Source organism: Numida meleagris, chromosome 2 (genome assembly GCF_002078875.1).
Source record: "Numida meleagris isolate 19003 breed g44 Domestic line chromosome 2, NumMel1.0, whole genome shotgun sequence".
Classification (NCBI taxonomy): domain Eukaryota; kingdom Metazoa; phylum Chordata; class Aves; order Galliformes; family Numididae; genus Numida; species Numida meleagris.
The window spans coordinates 111893401-111910979 of record NC_034410.1 but is presented as its reverse complement, the minus strand read 5'-3'; the positions used below and the strand labels follow the sequence as shown (position 1 = coordinate 111910979).

The 17579-nt window shown below is 36.3% G+C and overlaps 1 protein-coding gene across 5 annotated transcripts in view; it reads left to right on the top strand.

Moving 5' to 3' along the window:
- ASPH (aspartate beta-hydroxylase) overlaps positions 1–17579 on the top strand; it is a 110115-nt gene that overhangs the window by 59031 nt on the left and 33505 nt on the right. For all 5 annotated transcript variants that reach the window (XM_021389058.1, XM_021389057.1, XM_021389061.1 and 2 more), the window contains 4 exons: positions 739–780; positions 12777–12865; positions 14556–14642; positions 17296–17446. In XM_021389058.1, the coding sequence (XP_021244733.1) occupies positions 739–780; positions 12777–12865; positions 14556–14642; positions 17296–17446 (369 nt within the window). The remainder of the gene's footprint in view (positions 1–738; positions 781–12776; positions 12866–14555; positions 14643–17295; positions 17447–17579) is intronic.

Sequence of the window (17579 nt, the reverse complement as noted above, 5' to 3'; positions counted from 1 at the left end):
TAATATTTTTTGTTTATTGGGAATAAATTGAAAACAATGATAATGTCAGAATTATAAGGCAAGATGCTTCATATGTTAAAAGAGTAAGACAAAGATCAAAAGATGCTAAAAGGTCAGAGAAAGAGAAGAAAAGCCTGTCTCTGCACCAAATTTCTTCATGATATACAGGCACGTGATTTTATTACAAGTATGTTTTTTTTGCTGTTGTTCTGCTTAGTTAACATCTGATCATGAATTCAGTTGTTTACAAAACATGTGGATTAAGTTATTTTAAAAGTCAAAGCATGACAAAAGCTTCCAATTGCCCCAGTTATTTCTGAATATGAGACTTAGGTTTCCAACTTATATGAATGTTTTTCACTTTTTAATCAAATATATTTGAGGCTAGTATCCCCAAGAGTTTTTAATTAATAAACAGAATACCACTTGCAAAACAGCTTTTATCATATGTGTGTAAAATCTAAATGTACCAAATATCTAAAGGGGGATGTTCATAAAATATCCTGGGACAGAAAGAATTATGCAATAACTGAAGCATCTGCAGAGAAAGACCTTCTATGTAACCATAGTTCAGTCAGTACATTATGCTTACTTTAAAATAGTTATTTCTTTAAAATAAATTAGTCTGGTTAGCCCAATCATATTTTGAGTCTAAACTGTAATTATATTTTAACTCTTTCTCATCATAAACTGTAAACATAAATTTACTTCAATGGAATTATATTTTTAATATTCTAGGAAAAGGTGAAACAGAGACTGAGCAAGACAAAATGGAAAAAGGTGAGTCTAAAATTAACATTCTACTCTTCTGGATTCTTCTGACTTGAAAACTATGCTTTCTGGCATAACTGACTTCAATTAGGTTATATGATAGTGATGCTTACTTGAGATATCTTATGTCAGGAGTGTCTGACCTTTTGGCTTGCCTAGACCACATCAAGTGAAGAAGAATTGTCCTGGGCCAGTTGTGTGTCAGCTGCTCTGAGAGTAATGCCTCCTATTTATTTTCATGGAATCTATGACAAAGAGCACTGTAACATCATTTGATAGAGCAAATTCTCAGCTATGAAACGCTGTTTTTCAACGTAGTCACTACCATTAGCTATGCATTTTCACCACCCGTGAACAAGAGCTTGCATGCCATGCTCATCAAAACCTGCACCGAGGTGACTCACATTCACTGTCACCACTGCTGAAATGCACCACCCACTGCCTCACTGTGCTCACATCCGCTGGTTGGTCTCCATAAACGTTCAGTAAGGGTTGATACATGTCAGTGGGTGCAACTTTCTCTGCATGGTGGACTTTAGTTCCGCACTTTTGTTTCATGCATGCTTCTATGTCAGATACCATTCTGTCAGATTGCCCCTGTGATGCCATCTGTCACATAGCAATAAAATGTAATGGAATATTGGTGGGAAGGTTCAACCTCTGCTGCTGTACCACCAACATCTGCCTCTGACGTTGCGTGCCAATATCATAAAATAAGAGGCAGCCCTTGTAAGATATAGTTAATGTATAGAAGTAATAAGACTTACTTAAAGTGTTAATATTTTTGTTACAACATGAAAACAATAAGAGAACAACAAAAACATAAAACTAGTGGGATATGTGACTTTTTTTGTGAAACTAATACATCAGTCTCGTTTGTTGGCACTGGCTGCAATTCTTAGTGAGTTCTCACAGTGGCCAGTAGAGATTTTTGATGAAATTTCACTATTCCCATGCTTCATCCTTGAAAATAGTTGTTCACAAATGTACGTACTGTCAAAAAGCAGTGATACGAATAAGGTATGATGGCGAAGTGAGGGTTATTTCTGTCTTGCAAGAGAGGTCTTATAAAGGTCTGGTAAAGAGACGTGATCAAATTGTCTGAGGGAAATAGGAGCAACCTGTGGATGGCAGCGCAGATGGGATGTACGGTCACATAACCTGAAATATTGTAGTTTTATCTGCATTACTGGTTGATGAATTACAGGTCTAAACCAATGCAGCTGTGATGTAGGGCAGTTATGTCCATCTTTGCACGCAAAACAAACTCAGTGGGGGAGAATCTGTCGATGCTTTATAAAGAGCAGATAGCACTGAAATCAAGCCAGTTCAGCTCTGTGTTACACAGTAAGTGTTTTTGTCTGGCTTGGTAAGAAAAACAGAGGCAGATTTTGTAGAAAAGTGAGTGATGTTAAGAGCACTGGAAGTCTTTTCTTCCCACATTGCTTTGGACAACCTCTGTCCTTCAGCTCAAGCTTTGCATCTCTCCCTAGCTATACCAACTGACCACAGACAAAAGCCTTAGGGGCTGTGCGTGCATCCTTTTTGCTTGGGTAGGACCCTCAGAATAGTGCCTGCCCCAGGTAGTTCCTTCACTGCTTCTAAACAAAGGTAAAGGGGCTCTGCTGGTGCCTGCTGCTCCTTTTTCATTCCTTTCTCATTTTCTTTTCTATGTGGCTACTTAGCAGTTCAACTTCTCCAATCTTTTGATAAGGTTTTTTTTGGGTTTGTGTGCTTGTATTTTAAATACATGCTTCTGGCAAACTATCTTTAAGTTTTGTTGGTGTATTAAATATGCTACATGCAAGCATTACATTAAAACAGAAACTTACTGTTAGCAGGTTTACTTGGGAAGCAATGCTGTGATATCAGCATTTCCTATCACAAAATAATAGATTTGGCAGAGACATATCTTTCCCCAGTTGATAGTAGGAAAAAACATTGGGATAGCTTTATTGACCTGTTAGACCTGCAGACCAAAAAGATATGTAATAGTTGTCTAGTACAGGTGAAAAGCATTCACAGGTAAAAATACTACCTCACTTAGGAAAATGAAAATATGCAGAATTGCTCTTATCCAACGTTATTAGCCAGTATTGGTAAGTCTCCTTTACTACTTGAAAGTATGAAGCCGCTTTCCTCCTGAACTCTTGCTGTGGCAGTTTTTGTTTCTTTGTAAACCCTTTCCCACTAACTAAATGCCTTTTTTGAACCCTGCTATTGCAGATAGAGGATTCTAAGTAGGAAACAGCTGGTTTTGTTTTCCCATCTGAATTGACTAAATATGCATCCTACAGGGAAATCAGAGGAGCAACCGAAATCTTAAATGAACTTTGTATATTGCTAAACTGGTTGTGTTGGTTTTCACAAGTTTAATGTTGTTTAATTGTTTGATGGAAAGTGTCAAGCTATAGGCATCTTAGCAAAAAAAAAGTTTCTTTAAAGTAAAATTGGATTTGTTTATTTTATATTTCCCTGATAAGATGGAACAGTAAATTTATAAGAAATGCATTTATAAATATTGTGCTGTGGCTGTCTGGTATACATAGAAAACTCAGGTCTTCGGAGTCAGGAACTTACAAAATCATATTTGGCTTATTTTGGGAGATCATTTAAGTGATTTTGACAGAGCTCAGAGGTTTACATGCAAGTTTGCATTTGTATTCTAATGTTTTTACATACAAACTCCAAAAGGCCACGGTGAGCCATTAAGGCTCACTTAGCATGTTGTTCTTTGGATATAAAAATCATGTTCACTCTCCATAAACTTAGTTCAGCTACATTAGCAACTATGGGAATTGTACAGTTCCTCTGTAGACATGACAACTTAAAACACAGGTAACAAAACTTTGATAGATCTTTGTCTCATGATGCCCTTCAGGGTGGACAATGCCAGAGATCATTTTGCTATTAGTCTGTTAGGAGTTTTGTTTCTGTTATCTGTCTGTCTGCCCAAGTATGCTTCCTGGAGATGAGCAAAATTACACATCCGAGGAAAGTGTTGGTTCTGGGCTACTGAGTTGCAGAAGCATGGATGTGGTGTAATTAATGTAAATGATATTTTAAAAATGTATATTGTGAGGGGGCTGATTATTTTAGGAACTTATCTCTGACAGGGAAGAAAAATCCATTATCCAGAATGGGAAATCAGTACTTATTTGTTGCTATCTTGAATTAAAGAAACAGATATTCTTTCTAGGCTTTCTTCTATCAGAACATTAGTAGATTTTTAAAATCAATTTTGCCTTCTAATTTCTGTGTTAGTCAAAACTTCTCTAAAGAAATAAATAAATGCATTTGTAGTGTACTACTACTTCAAGTTATCTCTGTTGAGTTAAATTGAGAAGGACCGTTTGTCTCCTCCGTGAGAATGTCGTCAGACTTCATATTAAGGAATTGAAAGGGTTAGATGTTTCAGATATGCCTGAAAAATAATTCTTCAAAATATTTCATAGATGTCTATCCTGAATTGTACTATATCACTATACCAATTTCTATATGGTGTAGTTTTAGTTGTATTTTATCACATAGCTAGCAAAACTTAAATTTAAATAAGGAGTTTCAGTTTTCTGCTTAAGCTTACATTGGCACGTAATGAATATTCATTGATACTGATTAAAATTGGATATCCAAACTGAGATATTTTTAAGCAGTGGATCTATTTCTTTCATACACTTAACATCAGTGTATATAATTGCAAAATAATTTTTAATTTTCAAAATTGATATCAAAGTGCAAATGAATGCCATCTGGTTGGGACACTAGGCTATATTACGTAAGGGACAGAGGTACACTTAAGCCAGGCTTAAGAAAATGTCATTCCACAAGTGGCCCACGTTCCAAGTGTCACCTGATATTCGTCTTGGTTTACTCCAGGATCTACCTTTTGAACAGCGTATGTAGGATTCCACTGATACCAGCAGAGTTCTAACCTGTGTGACTTGTGGAGTATAGGATGCTATTCTTGCTAAATGTAAAGTGTTGCTGTTGGGAAAGTGGCATGGTTTTATGATTTTTGGTTATTGGTATTCCACATCATAACTCTTTAACTCCCAGTGTACTATGTGATGCTTTGATGTGGAATACCGATAACCAAAAATCATAAAACCATGACAGTAAGATGAAGTATACCCTAAACTCCATTAACAACCTTAACCAGAGCTTGCACATTTTACTGACCTCCAGCACTGTCACCTCAAGTTAGATGCAAGCTCTATCGTTAAGGGTACGCATACTTTCTATTTATTTACTTACTTATTTAATTACAGTTTGCATCAAATATGAGCTGTTGGCAGAATGATCAATATTTCACTTTTATCGAAGTGCACTTTTCAAAGTCCAAAAGTGCTGCATAACACTATACTAAATTAAATGTATAGAACATTATATGTGTATTGGACATTAGTGTGTGGTCCTGTATAGAAAGTCACTAAATACTATTTCTAATCTAATCAAAAGGTTGCTTGATTCTCATCTTTGAATGAAGCCGAATGACTTCATTGTAAAAGGGAGCAGTGAATGGTGAAAATACATGCCAAAAATAAAATTCTCATTCTGCAGTTGTTTCTTGTGATCGACATTATGTAACCACCAGTAATTTCAGACTGAAAACCCTGTAGAATACTTTTCACTGCAAGCAAAATTGTTCTGGAATAACTGCAGTTAAAGATTTATTACAGTCATTCCACAGCTTTATTAGTCCCTAGAATGCCTCAGTTTTTTATTGTCTGATTGCTTTCCCAGATAAGTTGATCACAAGCATTTTGCCTGTTCTACTAGCACAGTTTGGAAAGATCTTTTAATTATTGTAGTGCTGCTGGCTTTAAATTGTCTGGATGTGCTTATTGGGTTTTATACTTTTGAAGTTTCCAGTTGTAGAGACCCATAGAATAAGTGGATCGCTTACGCTATCTGTAACCCACCTAATGAGCTTCACAAACACCAGAATAGTGACAAGAGATTGTCATCTCATCAGATTCTCCTTCCAGTCCCTGCTGAGGGACAGCACAACTGCAAAAGCTAATTTGTCTAATGACAAGGGCCAAGCATGAGGAAGGAAGACAACTGCTTATGCAAACTTTTCACTTTAGGTGGAAGTAGTGGGCCTTCTGTGTATGTCTTTCAGCCCACAACTGAAACATTGAACCTTGGACTTGGAAGGTAGGAGTGTCTGGGAGGTCACGAAATTCATTGAAAAACTTCTGCAGGGCCTAAACACAAGGATGTATTTAATATTTTCTTTTAAGATGCCTATCTACACACTACCAAGAGAGCTACTGCTGATTTTATATCACAGCACGAGTAGGGGTTTAGAAAAGAAAACCTTTGCAAATGGCTTCCTTAGTTTTTGACAGTTTAAGATGGTGAATTGGCAGGAGTAGCCTTTGCTACTTGCTCTCTGTTAAAATGCCACATGTATGGTGTATCGTCAGGATAAAACATGGTATGTTAAACATGAAAGATCATTATGATAGTATTCAACCTTTTTGTCTCATTCTCGCTAATGAAGTACTAACTGCTTTGAGATGTCAGGCTGATCTCTAAGTTCAGCAGTGTTCACTCTTTCTGGATAACAAGGATTTTCTTACCATGACTAATTATTTAGTGATTCAGGTGAACATGTGAAATGGAGATCTGACCTTTTTCCGTTCTATGGAGACTAGAAGAGGATTCATTTAATCCATTACAAAAGTATTATTGTCAGTAATTTCCGATGTAATATTTCTTCCAGTTTGTTCTGTATATAGCTAGATGTAATCAATTTTTTGCCATGTAGTAATCGTCATCATTCTTTTCTATGTTATTCCTTTGAAATTATATTGGTTTGAATGGATTTACTACACTAGAGCAATTAAATTACCTGACATTTTACACAAATTTCAAGCTTTATGTTCTGCCCAGTTATATAGGATCATGCAGTCCTTTGATGTTTCCAAAACATTTGTCTAGAAATTCTAGAAAAGTTTCATGTCTTTTTTATTTCTTTACATAATCTTTTTGATTAAATATTGGAAAGATTTAAGAAGTTATTCTTCCATTGTAATTATGTGAATAAAATCAACATCAAAGTTGCAAAAAGATTTGCTTGATATGCTACTTGTTCGGACAATTACTGAAGAGAAAAAGATGGCTCTGCTTCAGATGGAGGTTTACAGAACTTGAACAAAGTGAAGAGCATATTCTGTTCTAGATCTTCAGACCTCCGCGGGATTTCCTCTGAATACAGTTTCTTCTCTGCAATGAAAGAAACTTTCTTGTAAGATCAGGTACTGAAATGAATCGTGGAATGTCTTGGGCTGGAAGGGACCTTGAAGATCATCTGGTTCCAGCCTCTCTGCTGCAGGCAAGGTTATCGACCACTAGACCAGGCTGCCCAGGGCCCCATCCCACCTGGCCTTGAACACCTCCAGGGATGGGGCATCCATGACCTCTCTGGGCAGCCTGAGCCAGCACGTCACCACCCTCTCTGTGAAAAATTTCCTCCTGACATCCAATCTAAATCTACCTTTCTTTAGTTTAAAATGATTCCCCTTTGTCCTATGACCATCAACAAGTGTAAAAAGTTGATTTACCTCCTATTTATAGTCTCCATTTAAGTACTAGAAGGCTGCAATGAGGTCTCCGCAGAGCATTCTCTTCTCTAGGCTGAACAAGCCCAGCTCCCTCAGCCAGTCTGTCTTCATAGGAGAGGTGCTCCAGCTCTCTGATCGTCTTCGTGGCCCTCCTTTGGACCTGCTCCAATACCTCCATGTCTTTCCTGTGTTGGGAGTCCCAGATCTGGATGCAGTACTCCAGAGGGCCTCACGAGGGCAGAGTAGAGGGTGCCAATCATCTCTGTCTCCCTGCTGGCCACCTCTCTATTGATGCAGCCCAGAATACAGATGGCTTTCTAGGTTGCAAGTGCACACTGCTGGTTCATGTTAGATTTTTCATCTACCAGGGCCTCTAAGTCCTTTTTGGCAGGGCTAGTCTCAAGGAGTACTAGATGATCAGTAATAGGGATCAAATGCAGCAGAGTTTAGGGGAAAAGACCTTTGAAGAAGGGTATGAGCACAAAGAGTGTGGAAGAAGCTAGGTATATAAGAACAAGTTGGGGATGAATAGGAAGATCTAGACCTAGGGACAGCTTATGAGTAAGTGCAGAAACGAAAGAGAAGAAATCCAGTACAGCAGAAGATAACAAGAAAAGGAAAGAGGACAGAGATGAATAGAAGCTGCAGAACATAATTTGTGATTGTTAGAGAAATCAAAAAAATCTGAAATTGATTCATTTATTTTTGAATTTCAGTATTCTTCTGCTCGCATGGGGCTGTGAGGTATGTCAGTCACTGTGATGACTGGCACAGGCAGCTTCTGAAGGAACTTGTTCAATAACAAATGAGAGAATGGATGTTGCCTCTGTAATTATAGTGTTGACACCAAAGTGCATTGATATATTGCTGCATATAACAGAAACTGTAGAAAATGGTTTTAAACTGGAAGGCGGTAGGTTTAGACTCAATATTAGGAAGAAATTCTTTACTGTGAGGGTGGTGAGACACTGGAACAGGTTGCCCAGTGAGGTTGTGAATGTCCCCTCCCCAGAAGCATTCAAGGCCAGTCTGGATGGGGCTTTGATCAACCTGGTGTACAGGGAGGTGTCCCTGCCTATAGCAGGGGGTTGGAACTAGATGATCTTAAAGGTCCCTTCCAACCCAAACCATTCTGTGATTCTGTGATAAAATGAGATCAGGTGGGACCTTGAAGCTTAATTCATCTCTTTTGCTGACTAGCAGCCTAAGTCAACTATGTATATCATTCCTGGTAGATGCTTATGCAGACTTTTCTTACAAATTTCCAGTGATGAAAATTCTACAGCTACCTTCAGAAATCTGTTCCAGTGTGCTTATAGATACTGCTTCCAGATTTTCAAGCCAAATTTCCTGTTGTACCAATGTCAAGCCTTTTATTCCTTGGCCTCATTATGGTGACAGATGAAAATAATAAATTTCGTAGCTACTTTTTATGCTATGGTACATACCCTTCTTCCAGTGAGGCAAACCATTCACTCCTAGTTTTTCCGCCACCTTGTTTTTGCCTGTACAGATATTAAAAGTTCCTCCCCACCTCAAACAACTAAACACAAAGTATTTTTAAGCAATTCTTCAAAAATTAGTGATTGATTCCCCTTTAATCGTTCAGTTACTTCTGCTAATTTTTCACTCGATGCCTTAGAGTATCTGAAGTGCATTCATTATTTTTCAGATGATATTTCTCTATCCTTTACAGAAAAGGATTGTTACTGCTTTTGATGATGAAAGTGCTTTTCAATTTAAAACAACAGGTATATTCTGTTCTTAGTCATACATGGAAATGATTATATGGAATATATATTTCATCATTGTTCATTTGATAATATTGCAGGCTATTAATCTACCACTTCCAAAAATATTTTCCATCTGTTGTGGTTTTCTCTTTACTTTGCTTTTTTTTTCCCTAGATCGTAATGGAGGAGGGAGATAATGGGGTTGCTTGTCAACATTGCCCATTGTTTATTCTCCAGCAGAAAGAAGTAGCACGTGATGGGTCTTCTTCCTCGATTACTGTTGTTAAAATGGAAACTGTTTTCTCTGAGGGAGTCTGCAGCAATTTTAGGTAGCAAGTGTATGCTTACATCCAAAGCCATTACTGGAAATGCTCAGTATTATTCTTGCAAGTCCATAGTATGATAAATATGTAAGAATTATCACCGTTTCAGTGTTTAACCAGATTTGGATCAGCCTAGCAGTTGTAAGATAGTTTGTTTCTTCATATATATGATGAAATCTGTAAATTATTGGAGAAAAGTTGCATGTTTTTTTTTCCTTTGAAAACATACAAGTATATTTCTTTGTAACACTGAGTTTAATATACTGGATCACATCTGCTAAAGGATTATTACACTAGAAGGAGGCAATGTATAATTTATTAATATACCCCTGCAGGGAGATAGCAGGCTATCTGTTTAATAGAGAGGAATGCTTGATGGTTATACTGAAAGCTCCCAGGTGAATCCTTTAACATAGGAATCGAATGAGTAGATGAAAATAATTGCTCATTATATAATGTTTACTGTGTTATATTAGTGCTTAGCAGCTGAATAATATTTATGTTAGCAGCTCCTTTCCAGCTTTTCATATTGGTCTCCTGCTGGTCTAAAGTTGATATAAAATTGTAGTGAAAATGGGATAATAAAGCTTCTTGGTAATGGGGGTTAACTAAAAGATTCTTCCTATGTGTCACCAAAGCTGGACGTGAGAGTAAAGGTGTCATTTCTTTGGCAAAAGATTTCTAAGAGTTTGCATTTGCTCTTTCTTCTGAGCTGTTTGTCTCATCTCCTTGTAAACTCATAGCTATTGCAGAAAACACAGTTCTACAGTCAGTAAGTTTCTCCTTGGGTGGGAGAGCTTCTTTCCATTGCCTTGCAGAGACCTCACTGTTGCCGTGTTTAAGCTTGAGAAGGACCAAGCGACTGAACATCTTTCTGTCCAGACTTAAAGATAGAGAGCTGACAAATAGCTGTTCTTCCTTACTGAATACAAGATCTCTGTGCAACTGGCCGCTTTTAGATAAAGATTTTTATTCATACTGTGGGAACTGAGAATTGACTTCTTTGTTCTTTCACATAGTTTCTTGTATGCACAGCCTCATATTTAGAGAACAGGAACTGAATGCTTGGTGGTGATGTCCGGCTGGAAGTCTCCTAGATTATGCAGTCAGTGGAACTGACATGTCTCAGTTTTGTTGCTAACAGCAATTTACACTTTCATTTAGCATCTATGAGCTCAACCAACCTAAAAAGCCTGTAGGGAGTCTTGCTTTTATTGGTTTTAGGGCCAGTACTCCTAGGTTCATTCACAATTACTTTTGAGAAAGTCGGACCTTGGTTTCAAGGTACCATTGCTGTTTCTGAGGTGGAACATTTATAGGTAAAAAAAAGTTATTTTCTGTCCCAATGACATTATGTCAGAAGCTTTTGCCCATACCTGTTAGTCTGTCTGGGTCCTGGGGTGGAGGAAACCACCTTCTCCTAATGAGAGCTGATTCTTTTGAATTATGCGGCATTCAAGAGAAAGTTTCTCTTCTATCAGTTTGATTCCATGGTAACTACATTCCTTAAGTACATTATTCTGTGCCTGGCTAGAAATGCTTGATTTCAAGCTGTAAGATACAATGAAATCTTGCAGTGTTTAGTGGAGCAAACTCAGTACTTTAAAGTGGACTACTTGATGGTTTACTCTGAAAAAAAGAATAAACTTGTGTATTTCATTTTTCCTTTCTTACTTTCTTGGTAGCTAATCCCATGGAAAATTGCAGTGTCTTCTAGTGTAACAAGGATCAATGGGGATATAACAATACTAATGTATCTCTTCTTTATTACTTTTCCTTTATAGAACCTGAAAGATTTTTATACTTAAAGCTTTGTACAATCTTTATGAGTAAGAAAATTAAATTTAGTAGGACAGCTCCAACCTTGCTTGAATTCTTTTCTTCCCCTGCCTCCTAACGGCAATAGCACCTAGTTAATTGTGCATACCAGTGTTGCAGAATGGTTTATAAAAGTAACATAAGAAAAACTCTTTCAATGTAGAATTGTTATTTACGTGCTAATTATCTGAGTTCAGGGTTAAGCATGACAGTAAGACTTAAATAAAAAGAACCAAATGTGATCATCAACTTTTTCCTCATACAGAAGCAGTTCAGATTCATGAATCTCTTAGTGCTGAGTTAATATTGGCTTAGCATTAACAAAGGCCTTAACCTTTCTCTGAGGTTTTTTTTCTGGAGATGAAATGATTTGTCTCCTTAAAGCTCAGTGTAGGATCAGAGTCTTGTAGAGAAAGTGACATTAACTGAATCACGGGCACAGCTTCCAGCAGCATGAGGCTGTTCTTGTCATCCCCGCAGAGTGCACCTGAAGACTTAGGAAGCAGAATAAAATACAACTTGTCAGAATACTTTGTAGTGTGTATCCAAAATATTTGCTATAGAATTGCAGCAGCGTTGTGATATTAATCTGTATGGTGTTTGGTTTTAGCTTTACACATACCAGTTATGACATTCTCTGTTTAAATTCTTACGTGGAAAGTAATAATTTACTTATTTTCATACTGTTAATGACGTTTTTCAACGAGGAAAAAAATGCATAATCATAGCAAAAAATGTGTGCAACTGATTATAAACATGCAGCACTAGTAGTTGCTTGTGTCAGAATATATATTTCCATTCCTTGTCAGAAAATGTGCATTTTTAATGAAGTGCAAAAGTCTTAGCTATAGCAAATGTGGTGAAAAGTAGTCATCTGCTGTCGTATCCTTCCTAAGTTCGTCTGCATTTTTCTTACACCTAAGTATAATGAATGTAACCAAATTGGCATTATTTAAGTTCAAGCTTCACTACAATAGATAGCTGCTTAAACTGACACCATTTATTTCAACTTTCTTCAAGTTTGTTTTGCCACGTACTGCTGTGGTTCTGCTAATGTGTGATAGCTTGCATAGATAGCTCTGTGGAAACTTAATCCCTTGAAAGAGACCTTGATCAGAAACTTAAGTATTGAACCAATTTTCAGCAGGAGATTGGACTGTATGATTTTGTATTCACCATTCTGAGTACTTCTGTGATTTTTGTCAATTCCCTTAACTGCTTTAGATAAATAAATAGATACGTACAGGCACAACTTTATCAGGGTATGTTAATCATTTATATTTTTTTCAAAATACCATACGAATGTGAAAAAAAATGCATAGATCTTTCTGATCTTCCTTTGGAAAAATACTCAACTGTGTAAGATGTAAAATGCTTTTCTCAAAAACTTGACCACAGTGTTATTCAGTTTTTAATCTGTTTCTTTTCAGTGCATTTTGAAGCTGCCTCATTTGAAAATACACATTTTAACAGTACAGTGCTAGTTTCTGGTTAAAGCTATTCAAACAATTGCTGTGAAATATGAAAGAAGTAACAAACTGTATGTTTTTGCTTTCTAGTTAAAAAGAAGAAGAAGCCGAAGCTCTTAAACAAATTTGATAAAACCATTAAAGCTGAATTAGATGCTGCAGAAAAATTACGTAAAAAAGTAAGTTTTGAATGTTTCACTCAGAGTCTAAATGGTGGACATGAATAACAGCTAAGATAAAAATTAAAAAATGGAGAATTACTTTTAGGTTACTTTTTGTGTAACTTACTTTTAAAATTAAATATTCGGTGACTGTCGGTACTTCAGGTCTAATGGTGTAGGTGACCATTCATGTGTTCGCTCACTTTTAACCATGAAAACACATAGCTTAACTCTTGAATTCATATTATCAGGAAGTGTTTAAATTAACCACACGGAAGAGAATTACATCTGTTCTATCACTGAGGTCAGCTATTATCAGAGAACATAGATAACAGGAGCATGTTAATTTGACTCTCCTGGTATGGGTTCATGTGCTTCAAGATCATTGGGTGAAAAACTTTGTCAGAGGGGTTGTTTCCGCTGGATTTCTGCATGCATCCCAGGAATGTCTCTGCTACCATACAGCTTAGAGCATGAAGCAGAAACATCTGCTTCACACCAGTGCCAAAGACCGTAACATCAATCAATCAATTTTAGTTGTTTTAAATCTAAAAACTTGAATGAAGACTGTGGAGAGCAACTGCAGGTCTTCGTTCATTTTTGGTCACTTGGGAGGACAGAACAATGAGGAGATACGCCCACTGTCAGCACAGTGCAGTAAAATAGCATTTTAATCATTGCAGGTATAGATGAGTCTTGATTTTTCAGAAGACTGACTGCAGATTTGGATTTACTTTGCCACCCGTGCACCCCCACAGGGGCTGTAAATCTGTGGCAGGGCTACTATACATAGAGCACTAGCATCAGGCTGCTTCTACTGCTGCTCTTCACTGGGGACCTTGTTTACATTTTGGAATACGATAATTCAGAACATTTACACGCTTATTTTTGATCATTCCGATGAGCCTATGGTATCAGTTTGCTGACTGTTTTCCTGTATTTGTCTCCTGATGAGTTGCAAACAGTCACGCTTGTCTTGTAGGAAACAGGGTAAATTTAGTGACAAATCAGATGTATGTAATATTTGAGGACAGCAAGACAGTGATGTATAATAATCACTCATTTGTAAAGTGGTAAGAGTTGGATGTGGCAGCAAGATCTGATCCAGATTTTGCCAGCAGTGCTTTGTTCCTGTTTAAAAGTGCTATTGGTTCTTCTCAGCTTCTGCCCTAGCTTGCTTGTCAGCATCAGCCATGAAAATACTGTAGTTGCATGCAAACTTTGTATGGGACAGGGAAGAGACAAAGCTTGCGGGTCCGGAGGGATGTACTTGTTCAAGACATTCCGAGGAAACATCCATATATTATGGATGGCTCTGTCCTGTTTCACAGAGAACCATGGTTATGGTACAACTGGTTACATGAGATATGCAGAGATAAAATTTCTGTATAAAACTTTGTTCTGTATGTTTCACTCAGTTTGGAATCTGTTATTATCCATACAATCTTAATATAGACAGGTTATTGTCTTCTGAACATTTCTTCCAGTCAACAAAAGCAAAATACAATAAAAACCACTGTATTAGCTTTAACCATGGGAAATGAATGTTATCACTTTGTAAGTAGTGACAGTGATTTCTCTTAAACAAGAAAATAATCCCAACAAAAATGTGAGTGAAAATTGTTGATTCACAGTCTGAATTTTGTATATTTTTTGTTTCAACTTGGTGAAACTAATTTGCTATTGTGCTAAATTCTCTGCCTTTCAGGGAAAAGTTGAAGAAGCTCTAAGAGCCTTTGAAGCATTGGTGAATCAGTATCCTGAAAGTCCACGAGCAAGATATGGAAAAGCACAGGTGCATAAATAAGTGAATTAAAAGTCAGAAATGTTTTAAAAACAAACAAACCATAGATATTTTCTAACAGTAGAACTCTAGATCCCATTCAGATTTCATTTATAATTTTGTAGATTTTTCCTAAGGAAAAACATTACGTGATCTGCCAAACTGTACCCGTTCCAGTATTCTGTCCTTCCCCAATTACTTCATAAGCTTTTGTTTAACTTTAGTCTAGTGGGAAATACTGTCAATAACACAAAAATGTGAAGTTTCTGTACAGTGGTAAAGAATTATATAAATGATAAAGAACAAAAAAAAAATTGTAGATAAAGAGGCTTAATTAGCATTTTCTTGTGGAGGAAGTTGTGTTTTAGACATACTCCTCTCCACCCTCCCCACACACACATACGCACAAAAAAAATTAGAAAATGAACTCAGCCTTTATAATACAGTTTTTGAGCCATATTGATTTGTCTCAGAGAAAAAATTCTCTGACTTGAGGCAGCTGCTGGGCTCTGCTCTGACACCACCCTTAACCCCCTCCGTAGTCAAAACCTTGCCACATAAACATAACACAAGATGAAATGGACTAAAAAGGGTGGAATTATGATTTTAAGATTTATCTTTGTAATGAATCTGTTCATTATATCTAAGAAAATAAAATTCCTGTCCTCATAAGCTCACTGCTTTTAGGGAGGAGGACAGATCATAGAAGCCAGCTTTTTAAGAGTTCTCCCCAGTAACACAACTTCATTTGTCCTTTTACAACAATTTGTTGTCACCACCTACCACTTTATAAAAGATCAGAAGGACCTTCAGATCAAGATCTGAAGTCATAATTAGCAAGCATTTCATGGGAATGTATAAAGGCAACTATAAATTCATTTCTATTTTCAGTATCATTTGTAGATTCATACAAGTCTTTTTACTGAGCACTTGCATTGACGTGACCACTGACAATTTTATTGAATCAAATATGTGTAAGATGCAGCTGTTTGAAAAGAGCGAGAAAATCGTGAGCTTTGCTGACAGACAGATTATTGTGAGGATTTACCTTGTAACAGCTTCAGAATGGATATTTATACCAACACAGTAGATTCAAATTTGTGATTTCTCATTGCTAAGTAAAAGTAACAGAGAAGAATAAATGTAAAGCTCAGGAGTTCACTGCAGGAGTACTTCGCCTTGCCCGTGAACCATGAACTGATATATGCTAATTTTGTAGATTCTAGTTGTAATAAAGCGTGAAGATTCACTTTTCTCCATCTTTTAATAGCTTTAAATGTCAACTATTTTTCCCTAAATTAGTGTTTTTAGGAATTTGAGTAATCATTGGTTTAATTTCTGGAACTACGCTTAGGCCAGATGAAAAATATTCTACAGAAATAGTTGACATCCTTCGGGCTGAAAAGGAGACAGATCTTAAACTTCCTTATAATGACTTATAGCATATATATTGGTGGGTTTAATCAGATATTCCATTGCAGATGTTTGTTTTTTTTCTTATTTATCTTTTACTATTCTTTACCCTGCAATTACCTCAAAAAAGGGAAAACAAATGTACTAGTGAATGTATATCAGAAATAAATAATATCAAAATTTATTTTTGAAGTTTTCTCTGAAAGCAACTGCAGAAATACTGGTCTGAGGAACTATGTTTTATGGTATTCTCCACAATCAATTTCAAAAGAGCCTGAGGAAAAATAGTAATGGACATAAGTGCAAAGATTCCAGATATTAACTACTTACTACAACTAACATAGTTGAAGTTGTTTAAATTAATGCGTGTGATCAATACAACAATGGATTGAGCAATAAGAGCTTCTGTTTCATCAGTGCTTGTGAGGCATCTACAACTTGCTCTGCTAATTGACTTAAGCCAATAAAAATTTAGGGATTTAGGAAGAATGATTTAATCACATGAAAATGCATGCTTTTGAATAAATAATGCAAAATAATGCATTAAACATTCATGATTTGAGATACAGCTGTGGAAACAAATTATAAAAAGGACATTCCACAGGTGACATCAGTAGTAATTCCCACTGCCTTTACTGAAGCTGTAATTTCACAGTAGTAATCTCATATCCTTTGGTCTGCTCCTGAACTTGATGAAGTAATTTAAGTAAGAGTTATGTGATAGGTCAAGATATGCAAGAGTAAACTAAATTCCTAATTATTTTTTCTAAGAAAGACTGTAAGTAAATTTGTCAGAATATATGAAAGAAATATTTTTTGTATGTTTTGATCTGTGTGTTACAGTTAGCGTGAGACTTAGTACAAAATTAATTTGTAGGCAACAGTTTACATTTCTTCCACGCTGTTAAAACAGACTTTTGTTTTCAAAAGCAGAAATTGTGACTTCTGCAAATATTAACCAAAAAACTGTGTTAATGTATACAGTGGTCAGGAAGTAGTTTTAGGTACAAATGTTCTTATGCTTTCAGTTTGCATGAAAGAAGAATTAGTAGTACTTCTAATCTACCTTATCACAAAACTCAACCAAATAAGTTTTTCACTATTACATCATAATTGTATGAATTAAATGTAATTTTTAAATTATTCCCGTAATCTAACAATCGCATAGTTTTCCTTTAAAGAAAACAAAATTGTTTTAAAAAAAATAATGTATTATTATGGGTTCTAATAATAGTTTTGTGATTCTCTCTAGTCTGAAGATGACTTAGCTGAGAAAATGAGAAGTAATGAGATGCTGCAAAAAGCCATCAACACCTATGATGAGGTGGTTAGTCTGCCAAATGTCCCTTCAGATCTGATAAAACTGAGCTTGAAACGAGAAGCTGACAGGCAGCAGTTCCTTGGTAAGATTTGAGGATGGTGTAAAAACTGGATGTTTCGTGACTTTCAGAAGATCGCTAAGGATTTAACAGCGCAAATTTCATTGAATTTTCATTAGGACAAATGAAAAATCTTTAAAAAGTCTTAAAAATTTTG